The following is a 13946-nucleotide window of genomic DNA, read 5'->3' as shown; positions in this document are numbered from 1 at the left end:
TAAAATTGTTGCGACTTATTTTGCCAAGTTCCTAAGGTTACAACAAAAAATATGTGTAACAGCTTGAAGAACTGAAAACAGTCACCAGTTGCCACGTAGGTGGTAAAAAAACCCTGAGTGATAAATAACTCATAGAATAACTGAGACGGGATCAAGTTGACCTTCACGCCCGCGTAGATATTCAGTCATTTTAGAAACGACAATTTGATGCAAAAGCAGGAAGAAGAATGTTATTTTTATTTGTGAAAAAATAAAGAAAAACTTTATCTTATGTTTGTGGTAACTTTGAATATCAGTGTGTCATCTGTACATTTATTTCCAAGTTCACATTTCCAGAATAAATTGTCATCCAGGATATTGACTGAACTGGTCAAATGAAGTCGACATATTGTGAGAACATTTGCATGGGCATCAGCCTGTGTGCCTGCGGTCGTAATTTGCGGGGGCATTCCCTTCGCCATTTCAGTTTCAACGCGATTGCGATGTTCTAAGGTCGTTGCCGATGTGTAGCTTAAAACAAGTTGCGTTGAGATTGGTCAAGGTACGACACCACTGTAGAGTTTGCCCCCACCAGAGCCGTCGAGCCGCTGCCCTTGCCGCGCCTCTCCGCGACTTGGCGACCGCATCGACCGGAGCAAACCGGCAGGCCACGAGGCGCGATGAGGCAGCCGTCGCGTCGAGCGCCAGCCTAAAAAGCTGTGCTCGAGATCGCGGGGTGAGAATCGGCTCTCGGTTTTCGAATACCTCAACCTAGGTTTCCAAGCTGTCAGAATGGGGATCCACACTGCTCAGTACGATCGCAGCGCCCTCGAGATGCTAGTGTGAAGATGCCGGGTACGAATTTGCAATTGTCTATTTAGACCGAATGCTGGGTCTTTCTTTTCACACCAACTGGAGGATAATGGTGCGGATAAATGGCACGAATATTTCTGACTTCAGACGGTATTGTAGCCCCGATATATGTTGAGCTAGGGGCACGACGAGGCATCGATAGTTACATCTGTCGCCATGGCATGGCTGGGCGTGGGGAACTCGAACCACCACGCAGTCCGTTGCCCCTCCAGAGGCGGTTGTCGTGGTTTTCCGTCCTACACGTGCAGGGCTCACAGTGGGTCATTGCTCTATACGCTTTTTGTTGAATAGTATTATCACGGCCGGGATGGCCTTACGTGTGCAAAAACACCAGGTTCAATTTTTCAGGAATAATTGTTCAGCACGAGTTTCGATTTCACTGCCCTTGGCCCCATCCTGATTGCTCTTCCGTCGTCTGGTATGATTGTTCATAACTGCAGCTAAACGCTTAATGATTCACCCTTCGCACCATTCGGAGCGTCAGATTGTCCGTATCTGAAATAATGTGACAATCGCGCTCTTAAAAATTGAATACTCTTACGTTCTTTATTATATAAACCTTATTTCAACTTCAAATATTTAGAATATGCAATCTATTCCAATACCAAAATCCTACTATCCTTGAAAGAACGTTACTATTCGAGTATGTACGTTTGGCGAAATATGGCAACGGGCGAGGAACATGCAGCACAGCCATTAAGCTTAAACTCTTGGGTTATAAGCCCATCAGTACTGCTTTGCAGGAATTTGAGGCGTAGCATACAATCAGACCCCCCCTCCTCGGCCGCCCATAGAATAAATAACGCATTACAAGAGCTGCATAACTTCTGTTTTATTAAAATGTACTTTTTCACAAATGCAACTGTGCGTCTATTTCGAGGAAAGTGAGCGTTTCCGAACAAAGAGTCACTCATTTTTAAGTAAATTTTTAGTAGTTATCGAAAAAAATTCAAGAAAGATGTATATTTTCTGATTCTTCCAAGTCGTATGTGTGCATGTGTATTATACAGATAAAAGGAACGTTCGGTAAAGAAGAGATACTTGTACAACACATCTTTGGCATAACTGAACTGATTTAAAGGTTATCGAATCGACTCAAAACTACAGTTCTTTGCTATTGTGAAACAGCACCCGGCTTGGAAACAATTGAGCTAAGTTTGACAATTACACAAGTACCTGAACGGCGATTATAAAAGCACAATTTAAAAATTCACACCATTTAAAAATAATAACGATCAAGACGATGATAAAGATAGTGACAATGCGAAATTTAATCAACTTGCACATCGTTTAGACTTTCAGTGAAAAAATCTTCACCAGGATATAAATATTCATGACCTGAAAGAACAAATTTCAATTATACTTATCGGAAACAGCACGCAAAACCGCAGAAGCATTGCAGCAACCTATCTGAGCAAGTTTTAAAATATTTGGTATAAGCTGTGCGATGTTTCTGTAATGTTACGTACAATATAACCCGCAACAACATTTTGATGCCCACTCTTGTACATTACGTGCACTTGCTATAGTGCTGTAATGATCGAATAAAATACCTTTAAAATCACTAAATAACAATTTTGTTTGTTTCACTCATCCATTGCTTCGGTCGCCATTCTTTCAGGAACATTAGGAAGGCGACTATTTGCAACCTAATATGCTGAATAATCGGAACATTTACCGTCAGGTGTAAAATGTGGATACGTGATTACGATAACATTACTTCATAAACACAGCATTCGATGTACAAGAGTTTACAACACAACATACAACAAAACTTGGTAACATTGCTGCAATATTCCTGCAAAGTTCTAAATGTCAACATTGTAGCAATATTTATTGCAATGTACAGAAGTTCAACATGTCATTTTACGCAGCTTTGAGCTATTCCTACAATGTAGCAATGTAACATTGTAGCAATATTTCTTGCACTGTAAAATAAATTCATAATCTTTGCCCCCCCCCCCCCCCCCCCCCCCCCCCCCCCGAATAAATGGAACGGGTCCAACCTCGGGGCCTAAGTCAATTTCCCTGGGTGAGCAGCGGAAAGGGTTGGGATGACGATAGGTGTCCTGAATGATGCAGCGTCCTGGTACCCTGGCAGAGGTCAGATCCGGGCTGGGTTTCGAAGTGGCGGAGATGTGCGAAGGAAAAATCGAGGCTGGTTGAAAGTGAAAGAAAGAAAGAAAGAAAGAAAGCTGGGGGTGTTTTGTTTGTGGTGAATCGCCGCCATCGCGCCGAACGTTCCACCAGCGGTAGCGACCACGGACACGACGATCAACAATGACAAAGCGCCGTGCGTGCCGGTATATATAGGACGAGTCGTAGGAACGTGGGATTTTGCGCTTGTTTCTGTGCGATGTGGAGTGTGTTGATGCACGCGCCGCAGGTCACCGCGTCCTCTGCGTCGTTCGCACCGTCTTTGTCTGACTCGCACGCGTGTTTCTCGGGGGAAACCACGACGACTGCCTCCACGTGCTGAGAGAAACACTTTGCCGTCCTAAATTGTAGGTCGTCGTCGCGCTGGCGTTCAGGGGTCTCGGCTACGCGGAGGGGGGCGAAACGGGTGGGGAACTCGGAGCACGGTGTCCCTGGCTTCGGCAATTCGCTTCGGGACGCGTCGATCCTTTCCGCCGCTCTTCGGCTCGAGTAGGAGGTAAACATTACACAGTATGATTGGCCATTCCGAGGCGGGTCCTTCGGTTTCCCTCAGTTTTAGAGGAATAATTCACTGAACGAGCCAAAGTTTTATTCGAAAGATCAAATACAACTATACGATACATCGGCTCCTCTTTATTGTGTGGTTTTCTCAAAAGTGTTGCCAGTTACTCTGCGAACTAAGCGGATTAATATACCGCGGGACATTTGAAACGGAGAAATAATAAGACATATAATTGATAAAACTGGTTCGTGACTCTGGAACATGATCATTTAATTTTCATCATATGAAGACAACAGGACTTAGAAAGGCAATCAGGTATGTAACACTCATTTTTTCAATCTCATTATCCTTATTACCTCGAAATTATCGTCATTTTTAATTCAGAACAGTGAGCGATTGCAAAATACGGTATTCTAATAATTATTAAAAAGAAACTGATTACAATTTACCCTAGAAATGAAATATCATCAAATTGAATTATTGCGGCAAATATTTTTCTCAGAGTACCGAATTACAATAGTTTATTTTCCCGAAATGTCACGAGCCGAAACGGTGTCGCAAATCTGGAAGGGCGTCACGAGGATTCTGCTGATTAAGACGAAGGATCTTTCGGATTGAATTAAAAATTTGATTTTGTCCTTTAATTTTCATACCATCCGATGAGTAAGATATGACACATGTGTCAAATGGTAAATTTCATGGCTTGATTTATATTTGAGTACAAACATGAACCAAGTGTTAGTACAGTTCATAATGTCAGTAAAATTGTCCAAATGATCAAAAAACTAAACTATGGTCTATGGATGACATTGTATGAGAAAGCTAGGTTGTTTGATGAGTCGTGTCACATAGTAATCGAATAATTCCTGGGTAGCCGTTGATTTTCAACTTTGCGCAGTGTTCTTTGAATAAAAAGAATATGGTATGTGCGAGCATTTTGCGCAGCAATGCAGCGCGCATCGTTAGAGTGGCGATGGTTGCGACTCGTCAGGATCATATTCCCGTCCCTTTCTCGAGCGGCATGGGATTTGATGAATCAATAATCTGGTCCTCAGTTTCGGGGCTGATTCGCGTGCATTTTTTCTTGCGGTTTTGGGAATGTCAGGAGCGACGAGTACTGGATGGCAATAAAAATAACTATACTTTTTATCGCATTATTCACAGTATAACTAACAGATCCGTGATGTAACGCACCGTCCTTACATCGCGCGCAGCGCGTTGCACGAGGTCGGTGATCGCTATAAAAAAATGTAGTAGATACACGTGGAGGCAGCGGCCATTGGTTTCCCGTCAGGCCGACTGCAGAGCCAACCTCGACTACTGCCTCCGGCTTTCGGTCGACGCGCGTGCAGCAACCTACCACATTGATACTGGCTATCCCGGTGTGATAACACTATGACTTGGCCAGACACGAGTGCTGCTTAAAACAAAAATACGCCACTCTTCGTGCTCCGCACTTTTTCTTCTTGGTCATTCAAATTATTATATTTACTGTTCCGCTATACGGTTTTGGATGCAATTTTGCTGATTACTTAGGAACTGGGTAGCGAAATAGATTTTCCGTCTTGCATTCGACAATTTACAGCTAATGGAACCACACCTGACAAAAATTTACGAAATTTTGGAAAAGCTTTTTGCTCTGTCGGTAAAATCGTGAATAATCTTTTGACTTGTTATAATCGATGTAGGTAGCATGCACTGTTCTACAACGTCTAAATTGCCGAATGGGGGAAAGAAATTCTATTTCATTGTCTCGTTCAAGAGTGATTCACTAGATTGTGGAATTGTCGCCTTAAGCTTCATCAGGAAACAAAAACATCCAACGTTCCGAACCGGATATGAGACAACTGTACTCACTCAATACGATTCCAAAGAAAGTCCTGAAAATTCTTTACGGTGATTTCGGTCAGATCTTTATTAAAAGTAGGGGTATATAATATGAAATACAAGTACATTCCATTCAAAGGTTTCAAACAGTTTGTGTGTTATTAGAGAAGCTGCAGCGATGGCGGCAAAACAGAAAGAGCAATCAGATGGTCTTTTTTTATTTTCGAAATAAAACCTCCATATCTCTTCTACCTATGTATTTAATTCTTTCCCCGCGGTATAATCTTGGCTATTTTTCAAACTCGTCAATAATTCAATGACCTGCAACAAAAAATGTACGCGCGAGTTTGAATGACGGAGGAAATTTTGTCTCTCGCTACGTTAAACTCAAGGTGACGTCAGAGCAAGATCAATAAACACAGGCTCACCCGACATTTCAGTATGTCAGGGTACGAAAAAAAATTCGGGTTCATATTATAATGTCATCCTTACGCACGCAATAGTACCTGTACTCATTTTTAACTTATACAGTAAAAATTTGATGTTAATGATATTCTATGTTTCCTTCTGAAAAGTTTCGATTCTTTACAAAATGTTAAAGAATCCTTTCCAGAGATGTGACATTATACGTAAAGTTAGAGGTAGATTTCAACTTTAGAATTTCCTCTTTTCAGATAAACAATCATACCTTATATTCAGTTTGCACAATTTATATTATACCTTAAAGAATATTCATTAATTTTGCTGAAACTGTACTTTCTGGGTATTTAATGGATTAATGGTGATTCAATTTCTGATAAATTACACCGTTTGAAATATAACTGATTGTGAAATTCTCCAGAGAATTCCGAAATGGCTCAGAGAATTTCAAAGAAAACTTGTGAGGCGATTGTTCTTTGAATTGTTAAGAAAAGGAATTTTTTGACCGGGTTAACTTTTTGGTGTTATAAATTTTGACATGCGCTCATTGATATCTGCGCGTGTATCCACACATGTACACGTCTACGGTATGTATACAGCGCCGAGAGAGGTCGAACGGAGGCTCGGAGGTATGTACATGGCGTGCATGCGCGCGTGCGTGTCACTGCATAAGTGGGTGTTTTGGGCCGAAAAGATAGTGGCAACGATGGTGGGGGTTCCGCTGCAATACGCGAGGCTTTGGGAAAGCCCGTACAATCAAGCCATACGCACACTAGAATCTCTAGAGTAAGGAGCGAGCGCGGCCGGAGCGTGCCTTAGCGATTTGCACACGCAATAAAATCGGTGCTCATCGTCCGTTGTGTAACTTTCAGTAGTCACACAAATACCTACCTCAATCAACCTCGAACTAAACTACCTCATGTTGCCTACCTCGATATTGGTCAACTCTCTTGTCATAAGCCAAAACTCTGAACACACGTCGCTTTGTTGTGTTTCTCGGTCGAGCCAAAAAATGACCTACAAGAATACGAACCTCTCAAAAGGAACATCAACTACAGACACGGGTACGAAATGTTCTCAAGAACTGGTGTCGTAATTTTATTTTCATACGTCTGAAGCTCCAAATCATAATTTGAATGAAAATTACAGTAACTTATCGGTCGCAAGTTTTTCTACAAACTGACACAAATTGAATGACAATTTCATCTATTCTTCATGCGAATTTCGGAGTAACCGTTCGATCTATTCATTCAAATAAACTTCAGAATTTCAGAATTTCAAGTACGTCTTATGTCGACTGTGTGAAACATAGGTTTATGACGAAGAACTGGTACCGACGTATGTGAACATCGTTTTTGTTTCGTTTTCCAGGTAAACATTGGGAGTGGGTACCGAAAATGGTGAACTTCTACCCGGCTGAGGGGCTGTCAAATCGGGAGGCTCCACCGATGCCGATTGCGAGTCGAGTGACAGATATAGTGGCGATGAACTCTGTGAAGAATCTGGTGTGCAGTCCGGACGTTACGGTGTTTACGGGACCATCGGGAGAGTCTCTAGAGTCTATAACGGAGGACAAACTGTACCAGTGTTTAATGTGCCACAAGACGTTCAGCCAAAAGAGCGTTTATCAAAGTCACGTAAGGTCGCACAGTAAGGAGGGCGAGGATCCGTACCGGTGCAACATATGCAGCAAGACATTCGCCGTCCCAGCGCGCCTCACACGCCACTTCCGGACACACACAGGTGAGAAACCGTACCAGTGCGAATACTGCAACAAGTCATTCTCGGTGAAGGAAAACCTCAGCGTCCATCGGCGAATCCACACCAAGGAAAGGCCTTACAAATGCGATGTCTGCGAACGGGCCTTCGAACACAGCGGCAAGCTCCACCGCCACATGCGGATACATACGGGCGAACGGCCCCACAAGTGTTCGGAATGCGCGAAGACGTTCATCCAGAGTGGACAGCTGGTGATTCACATGCGTACCCACACGGGAGAAAAACCGTACGTCTGTAAGGAGTGCGGTAAGGGTTTCACCTGCTCTAAACAGCTGAAGGTGCACACGCGGACGCACACAGGCGAGAAGCCCTACACCTGCGACATATGCGGAAAGTCGTTCGGCTACAACCACGTGCTGAAGCTGCACCAGGTTGCGCACTACGGCGAGAAGGTATACAAGTGCACGCTGTGTCACGAGACCTTCAATTCGAAGAAGACGATGGAGCTGCACATAAAAACGCACTCCGATTCACCGGGTTCGGGCTCTCCGCGGAACGCGTCACCCGTCGAGCCCGTCATCGAGATTTCGCAGCTGGGCTCGAGCGGCGGGGTCGGCAGCGACAAGGAGAATAAGACTGACCCTGCGACGCAGGCAACCGGGTATTCGCAGTCCCGCGACTTCGCCTACTACCTCTACCCCCGCGACCAATATAGCGGTCACGCGCCAAGCCCGACCGGTGTAAATCCGGCGCTTCTTGCCGCTGCAGCCGCGGCCGCGGCCGAGGATCGCACCTTCCAGCCCTCGCCCGAGACTTACTACCTCTACCCACCACCCGCTGCCGCTTTTTCGACCTACGGTCTGCCCGATCCCGCCGCTGAGTGCGCGCTGCTCGATCTCCCCGGGAACGATGCTCGCCGTCGCGTCGAGGCTGCCCTCGAAGTCGTCGAAGAACAGCGGCAACGAGAGTGCGGTCTCCAGCGGCAGCCCATCCTCACACCGCCGAGCAGCAACCCCGTCAGCCCGGCCCCATCGCCTGATCCGCTCGACCTCGCCGTTCCAGTTAGAGAGACGCTCATTCTTCCGCCCCGGAAACGTAGCAAGATGATACTAGAGTCTATGGAAAGTGAGAGGACTGGCATCGCCTCGCAGAGACAGAGCTCTGTCATCCAGTACGCCAGGGCGTCGTAGTTCGTTCTTCGAACGGTGGATTTTGTCCAATCGCTAACAGACTTTTCAAAGTGCCCTGTGTTTGTCGTTGCAGCGTAATATAAACGATTTTTCACAACTTACGGTTATCGGGTACCGTCGCGATTTAACCGTTGTTGCAACGCGGAGAAGAACTAGATTACATTGAAATCGTTATAATGCGCCTCTGAATGCAATCTGTCGAAACAAAAGATTTTTCACTATGACTGAACGTTATGGGTAATGTCTAACATAAGTGATTCAAATTTTCCTATTATTGACATGGTGTTATGGTCAGTCGTAGATTGAATAGTAAATTTTTGTACAAAGCAGAGAAACTTAAAATAATTAGTTCTAAAAACCCTATTTTAATTGAACATAAATTGATGCAAATGGACGAGATTAACAAATAAGACAATGTATGATGATGTATTACAAAATCAGCGAAATTCAATGGTAATATAACTGACAGTTACATCTTTAGATTAATTTGATGAGTTTCTTTGCTTTTTACACATATAAAAATTGACAGGATTCTTTTTAATGCAAAGACCTAATTGAAATACATGTATCATCGTTATAGCTTTTTTCCTCTAAATTGATGCAATTTTTCACGAGTATAGTATTAATGGTAAACGAGTGTGCCGCATAAGTAAGCGCGTGAGCTAACTGAATTACGTACGGAACAAGAAAATGGAATGAAAAATTGTTTACAGTTTTCATTTTACGTCTTACGGATTTGTTTATATCATCAACTATTATTTCTATCACCCTATAATGTATGTAATATACAATTTTTCTGTTTACTGTATGCATATAAGAACAAATGATCAATGGTTTCTCACCATTTATAACGTCCATAATTGTTTTCAAATTCAAACTTGTACATATTATATCGATGTTTTCATGTTACCTACAACTACACGATATAAGAGACTGCGAAAGGAATCAATTAGGGTTCCTAATTGGCTCGTATCGGAGAAAATATTTTCCAAGTTCAATTGTACATAACTATGATTGAATCGATTCGGGGCGCGCTTGTGTTTCATTATACCTTTCATTCACTCTTTCTCTCTTTCCGTAATCTGGGTTATGTGGCACCGAAATAAATTTTGTACGTAGTAATCGAAGTTGCTACATTGCTAAACATATACATATACATATTGTGAAGTACCAAACAAAATTGACATCTCTGTGATAACAACTCCGTACTATACCAGAGTATTGAGAATATAAGCTGAGCCCACTGCCAGTACAAGCGTATATATGTATATGTACGTATCCAAGTATTTATATATCACGCATCATAATTTTATAAATGAACGTAACTGTTATTATTATTACTATTATGATTATCTGCATATAACTATATACTATTCGTCTTGTAATGGTTAATTTTTTTTATTTCCGTGTAACTCATTATTATTATTATTATTATTATTATTATTATTATTATTATCATCATCATCGTTGTTATTGTTATTATTGTCATTATACACGGCGATAATATATCCAAGCAGCTTCTGAATTGAATATAATTTTTTTGATCCCGTGATAAATGTACATATACATATTTAAATCAGATTTAATATACCATTCATCTTATATATGTATATATAATGTTCCTTCACACACAACCCGATTGCAAAAATGCGTATATTTGTATATATTTAACCGATGAAGAATTGCAATAGCAACGGCACGAGGTTCAGTGATGAAAAGAGATATAAAAAAAAAAAAAAGAAAAAGGAATGAAAAAGCGAAAAAACACGAAACGTAACGTGGAGTAAGGAAATAGTAGAATAGTAAATTATAGAACAATCAAGTTATGTCGTCTTTAGGTCCTATTACATTTACAAGCCGTGCATAGCGGTCCGACAGCGATTGATATATAGCGGATATACTAATATAGTATATGAGGTATGCCATTCGACTAAATTTCTTGTGTATGTGTATAATACATACATATGTACATACGGATGTGTAAGTAGTTTACTATGTATACCACCTATATCCGCGCCACGCTGTCTCCCTGCTGCGGGCACATCGAACTGATTACGTGTAAAATATAATAATATTACGTTTATATATACATATAATATAATATTAATAACAACAACAACAATAATGATAATAACAATAATAATAATAATAACGGTAGTAGTAGTAGTAGTAGTAGTAATAGTAGTAGTAGTAGTAACAATAACAACAACAACAATAATAACAATAATAATAACAACAATAATAATAACAACAACAATAATGCAGAGTTGCGAATTTGTCACGTATGGCGGATTTGGCATGTTGGATTAAAAGTAACAAGAAAAAAAAAAAAAGAAATATACATTTATTCTCTCAACGCCGTTATATATTACGTGAAAACTTTTCATTTGTGTGATTCGAACGAATTTCAGAATACGATGTAGTAGAAAACTGTTGAAGGAAAGAAAAAAATACAAGTAAATAGTAAACTAAATAAAATGATTAAAAAAAACTCTGTCGACGTGCCATCGGATGCCTTTGATAATACGGTATTTGCATATTCAGCTCATTACTCTCATCTCATTTCCCAATCATTTTAATCTATACGCAATATATATTACGTCTACCTATATACCATGTGCGATCACGATCTTCCTCCGTTTTGTCAAGTTTGAATAAGGCCCACCGTGAGATAATTCGAACAAAGAAGAACATAACACACATATATATGCCATATATATATATATATATATATATATCCGCCTTACTTACATATAAATACATGTAAAAAAATACCTGCATATTATATGTATATTACCAGCATTACTATTATTACTATTATTATTATTATCATTATTACCATTAATATTATCATCATCATTGCATCATGGTAACTGCGAAAAGAAATAAGAATATACATACAACAGCTTGGCATAACAATTATTGATGCACATAACGTATAACACTTAAAAGCGCCAATGTGACGCAAGCCGCCTGCCATTAAAATGTATCTTGTACGTTACTGGATATACTTATAAGTTATTATTATTATTGTTGATATAAAATAAAAATAAATATAAATATTACTAGATAACTTATAAGTTTACTTTTGATTTTAAAACGAAGTACGTTAATAAGTTTGTGTACTAGTTAGTTATGTAAACAGAACCCGCTGACGTTGCAGTTCTATCGTAAACTGCAGTGAATTGCGGGATCTCGTTGACCGTTGTGAAGCTGTGTGTTGTTACGTTGTTTCTTTTGTATATAATAACAAAAACATTATATTTAAATTTAAGTCTGAACCGTTGGCAATTCGTATTTTTTCCCCTCGACACTAGCGTATGTACACCGAATACGAATGAATTTAGCGGGCTGAATTCACTCAAAACACTTAAAACTGTGGACACTCGAGGCGATCAATATTACGATTTTAAATGATCGATTACTAATAGTTTAGCCGGCTAAATTTTCTGTTTTCAGCATTGACTCGATTGTCGAAACATGTATCATTTACACTTGCCATAATTTTCTTTGACCCGAAGCATCACTTGATAGCTATCAACTTCTCAAAATGATCTTCCAGCCGGAGTGAAATCCGGAATGGCGAACACATTGATGCTGCGCTACCTTCCAAATTCACCTGTTGAGTTATATATTCAAAACATTCTTTCTTCGAATCTAACCACATTCGAATTTAACCAGCAGTTAATTCTGGAGAACTTGGGACGCAAAATTTAGTTATTCCTATAAAGAAGCAAGTAAATAAGAGGAAAATAGAAAAAAAAAGAATTACCAATGGTTGACTCTTAAAAGGTTGTCTGTTGGCATGAACATGATTTATTCGTATAGTTCAATTACAGTTATCGTCACCATCATTGTCACTATCATTATCGTCATTATTAATCATATTATATAATAATATTATTATTCCTTTGTTAGAGATAAATCTTATCATATAATAAAGACTTTCAGTTACTATGTGTGGATATCGTAATTTCCCAAGCTTCAACTTTTCCGAAAGATGCTGAAGAATTTTGTGAGCTCTAACAACGTCAAGTTCACAATTCTATATAAAGTTAGGAAAATCTTCAACTTAATAGTGAACCAGATTTCCTTCAGTGCATGCCATTAGATAATCGACGAATAGAATATAAATCGAAGTTTTGACAAAGTTCAATTACTTATTGATGCATAACTTTGGTGACAATTTTTTTATTGGCTATTCAATGAGAATCAAATAAATGAAACTAAATGTATTGGAATTAGGCGCCAACCAGACTGCACAGCTTAGATCCAACGAAAAACGAGGTGGGCCCCCGTCTTCCCGTTCCCCTCGCTGCGGCACCCTCGAAATCTACTTCCCCTAGCCATTCAACAAAATTCGGTAGGGTGCATAAAGCCCCGGGGTAAGTTCAATGACCCAATGTGGATCGCTGTGTCGTTAGGGTGGCCCGGACATTACACAGCACGAGTTCTTCAGCCATGCACATCGTGGGGCAAAGAACGGTGCCATCACAGTGGTGACTGGCGTATAAGCATTGGGCAGGGAAGCGCCCGAATTCGGTGGAAGAGGTCGGCGAACCTTAGCTCGGAAAGTTCGAACCCTCGAACTGACCTTTCGGTTTCTTACTGCAGCTGTCCATTTCTCTATGTTTGCTCAAGGCATACTAAGAAGCCACACGGCTTGTCGGTGAAACAACGGTCATAAATTTTTTCATTCTCATGAAGTCTGCTTCGAAAATTCTCAGTCAATACTCATCGTGTTACAGGATAGGTTCTTACAGGATAAAAGTACCCAAATATGAAACGCGATCTGGCAGTTGGTTCAAATTTGATTTTTTTTTCAGTGAGATAGAAGCTTTGGTAGAAATTTTTCAACTATCTCAAGATCTTTTACTAAATCGTTCAAAGTTAGTATTTATTTGGATCGTAAATTATATAAGTCCTTTCTTTGAATGCAGATAGCAAAATTTAGCATAGCAAAACCAAGAAATGCGTCACATATTATCATCGGAGCGTACGATTTAATTAGAAATCAAGAAACAGTTGGATTAGTGAGTCGAAAGTTCGTGCAGTAAAATATCTTGTACTCCTTCAATTCGTTTTAAAGTCCCTGACCTACAATTATACGTATAAGACCCAGAAATATGTAGTACAAAAATGACTCGGTCGATAAAGGTAACTGGATAATTTACTCGACGTTCTATCGGTCTCTTCGGTTAGACCGGGTTTGAGCTAGATAAATATCCTCGTGGACACTTTTAGCCCAAGTCAGTGAATATAGAAAACTGTTGTATCTA

General features: G+C 40.4%; 1 protein-coding gene and 2 long non-coding RNA genes across 4 annotated transcripts in view; 1 reads left to right on the top strand and 2 right to left on the bottom strand.

Annotated features, from left to right (window-relative positions):
• The window catches only part of LOC124211646 (uncharacterized), a 63533-nt gene that overhangs the window by 2060 nt on the left and 47527 nt on the right, over window positions 1–13946 (bottom strand). The gene's annotated exons all lie outside the window — the stretch shown is intronic.
• On the bottom strand, window positions 221–1575 carry LOC124211645 (uncharacterized). Its single transcript, XR_006881490.2, has 2 exons — window positions 1458–1575; window positions 221–1347 (listed from the first exon to the last, which is right to left on the bottom strand). It is a non-coding gene; the product is annotated as an uncharacterized lncRNA (long non-coding RNA).
• Kr-h1 (kruppel homolog 1) lies at window positions 3464–11948 on the top strand. 2 transcript variants are annotated; one of them, XM_046610932.2, is made up of 2 exons: window positions 3464–3826; window positions 7130–11948. In XM_046610932.2, exon 2 carries the CDS (start codon window positions 7156–7158, stop codon window positions 8665–8667), a length of 1512 nt encoding a protein of 503 aa, XP_046466888.1. In that variant the 5' UTR covers window positions 3464–3826; window positions 7130–7155; the 3' UTR covers window positions 8668–11948. The 2 variants fall into 2 exon arrangements, with proteins under 2 accessions (XP_046466888.1, XP_046466887.1); XM_046610931.2 differs by lacking the exon at window positions 3464–3826 and adding an exon at window positions 6014–6822.

The sequence above is a fragment of the Neodiprion pinetum genome, chromosome 2, assembly GCF_021155775.2.
Source record: "Neodiprion pinetum isolate iyNeoPine1 chromosome 2, iyNeoPine1.2, whole genome shotgun sequence".
NCBI classification, from domain to species: domain Eukaryota; kingdom Metazoa; phylum Arthropoda; class Insecta; order Hymenoptera; family Diprionidae; genus Neodiprion; species Neodiprion pinetum.
Note: the sequence above shows the minus strand (reverse complement) of the source record. Positions and strands in the feature narration are given on the sequence as shown.

What these genes read in the sequence shown, in the direction of transcription:
- Kr-h1 (XM_046610931.2), top strand. Translation starts at nt 6,678, where the DNA reads ATGTTGCCTACCTCGATATTGGTCAACTCTCTTGTCATAAGCCAAAAC. An exon ending in AACATCAACTACAGACACGG is followed by an intron (nt 6,823 to 7,129) that starts GTACGAAATGTT and finishes TTCGTTTTCCAG; the next exon opens with GTAAACATTGGGAGTGGGTA.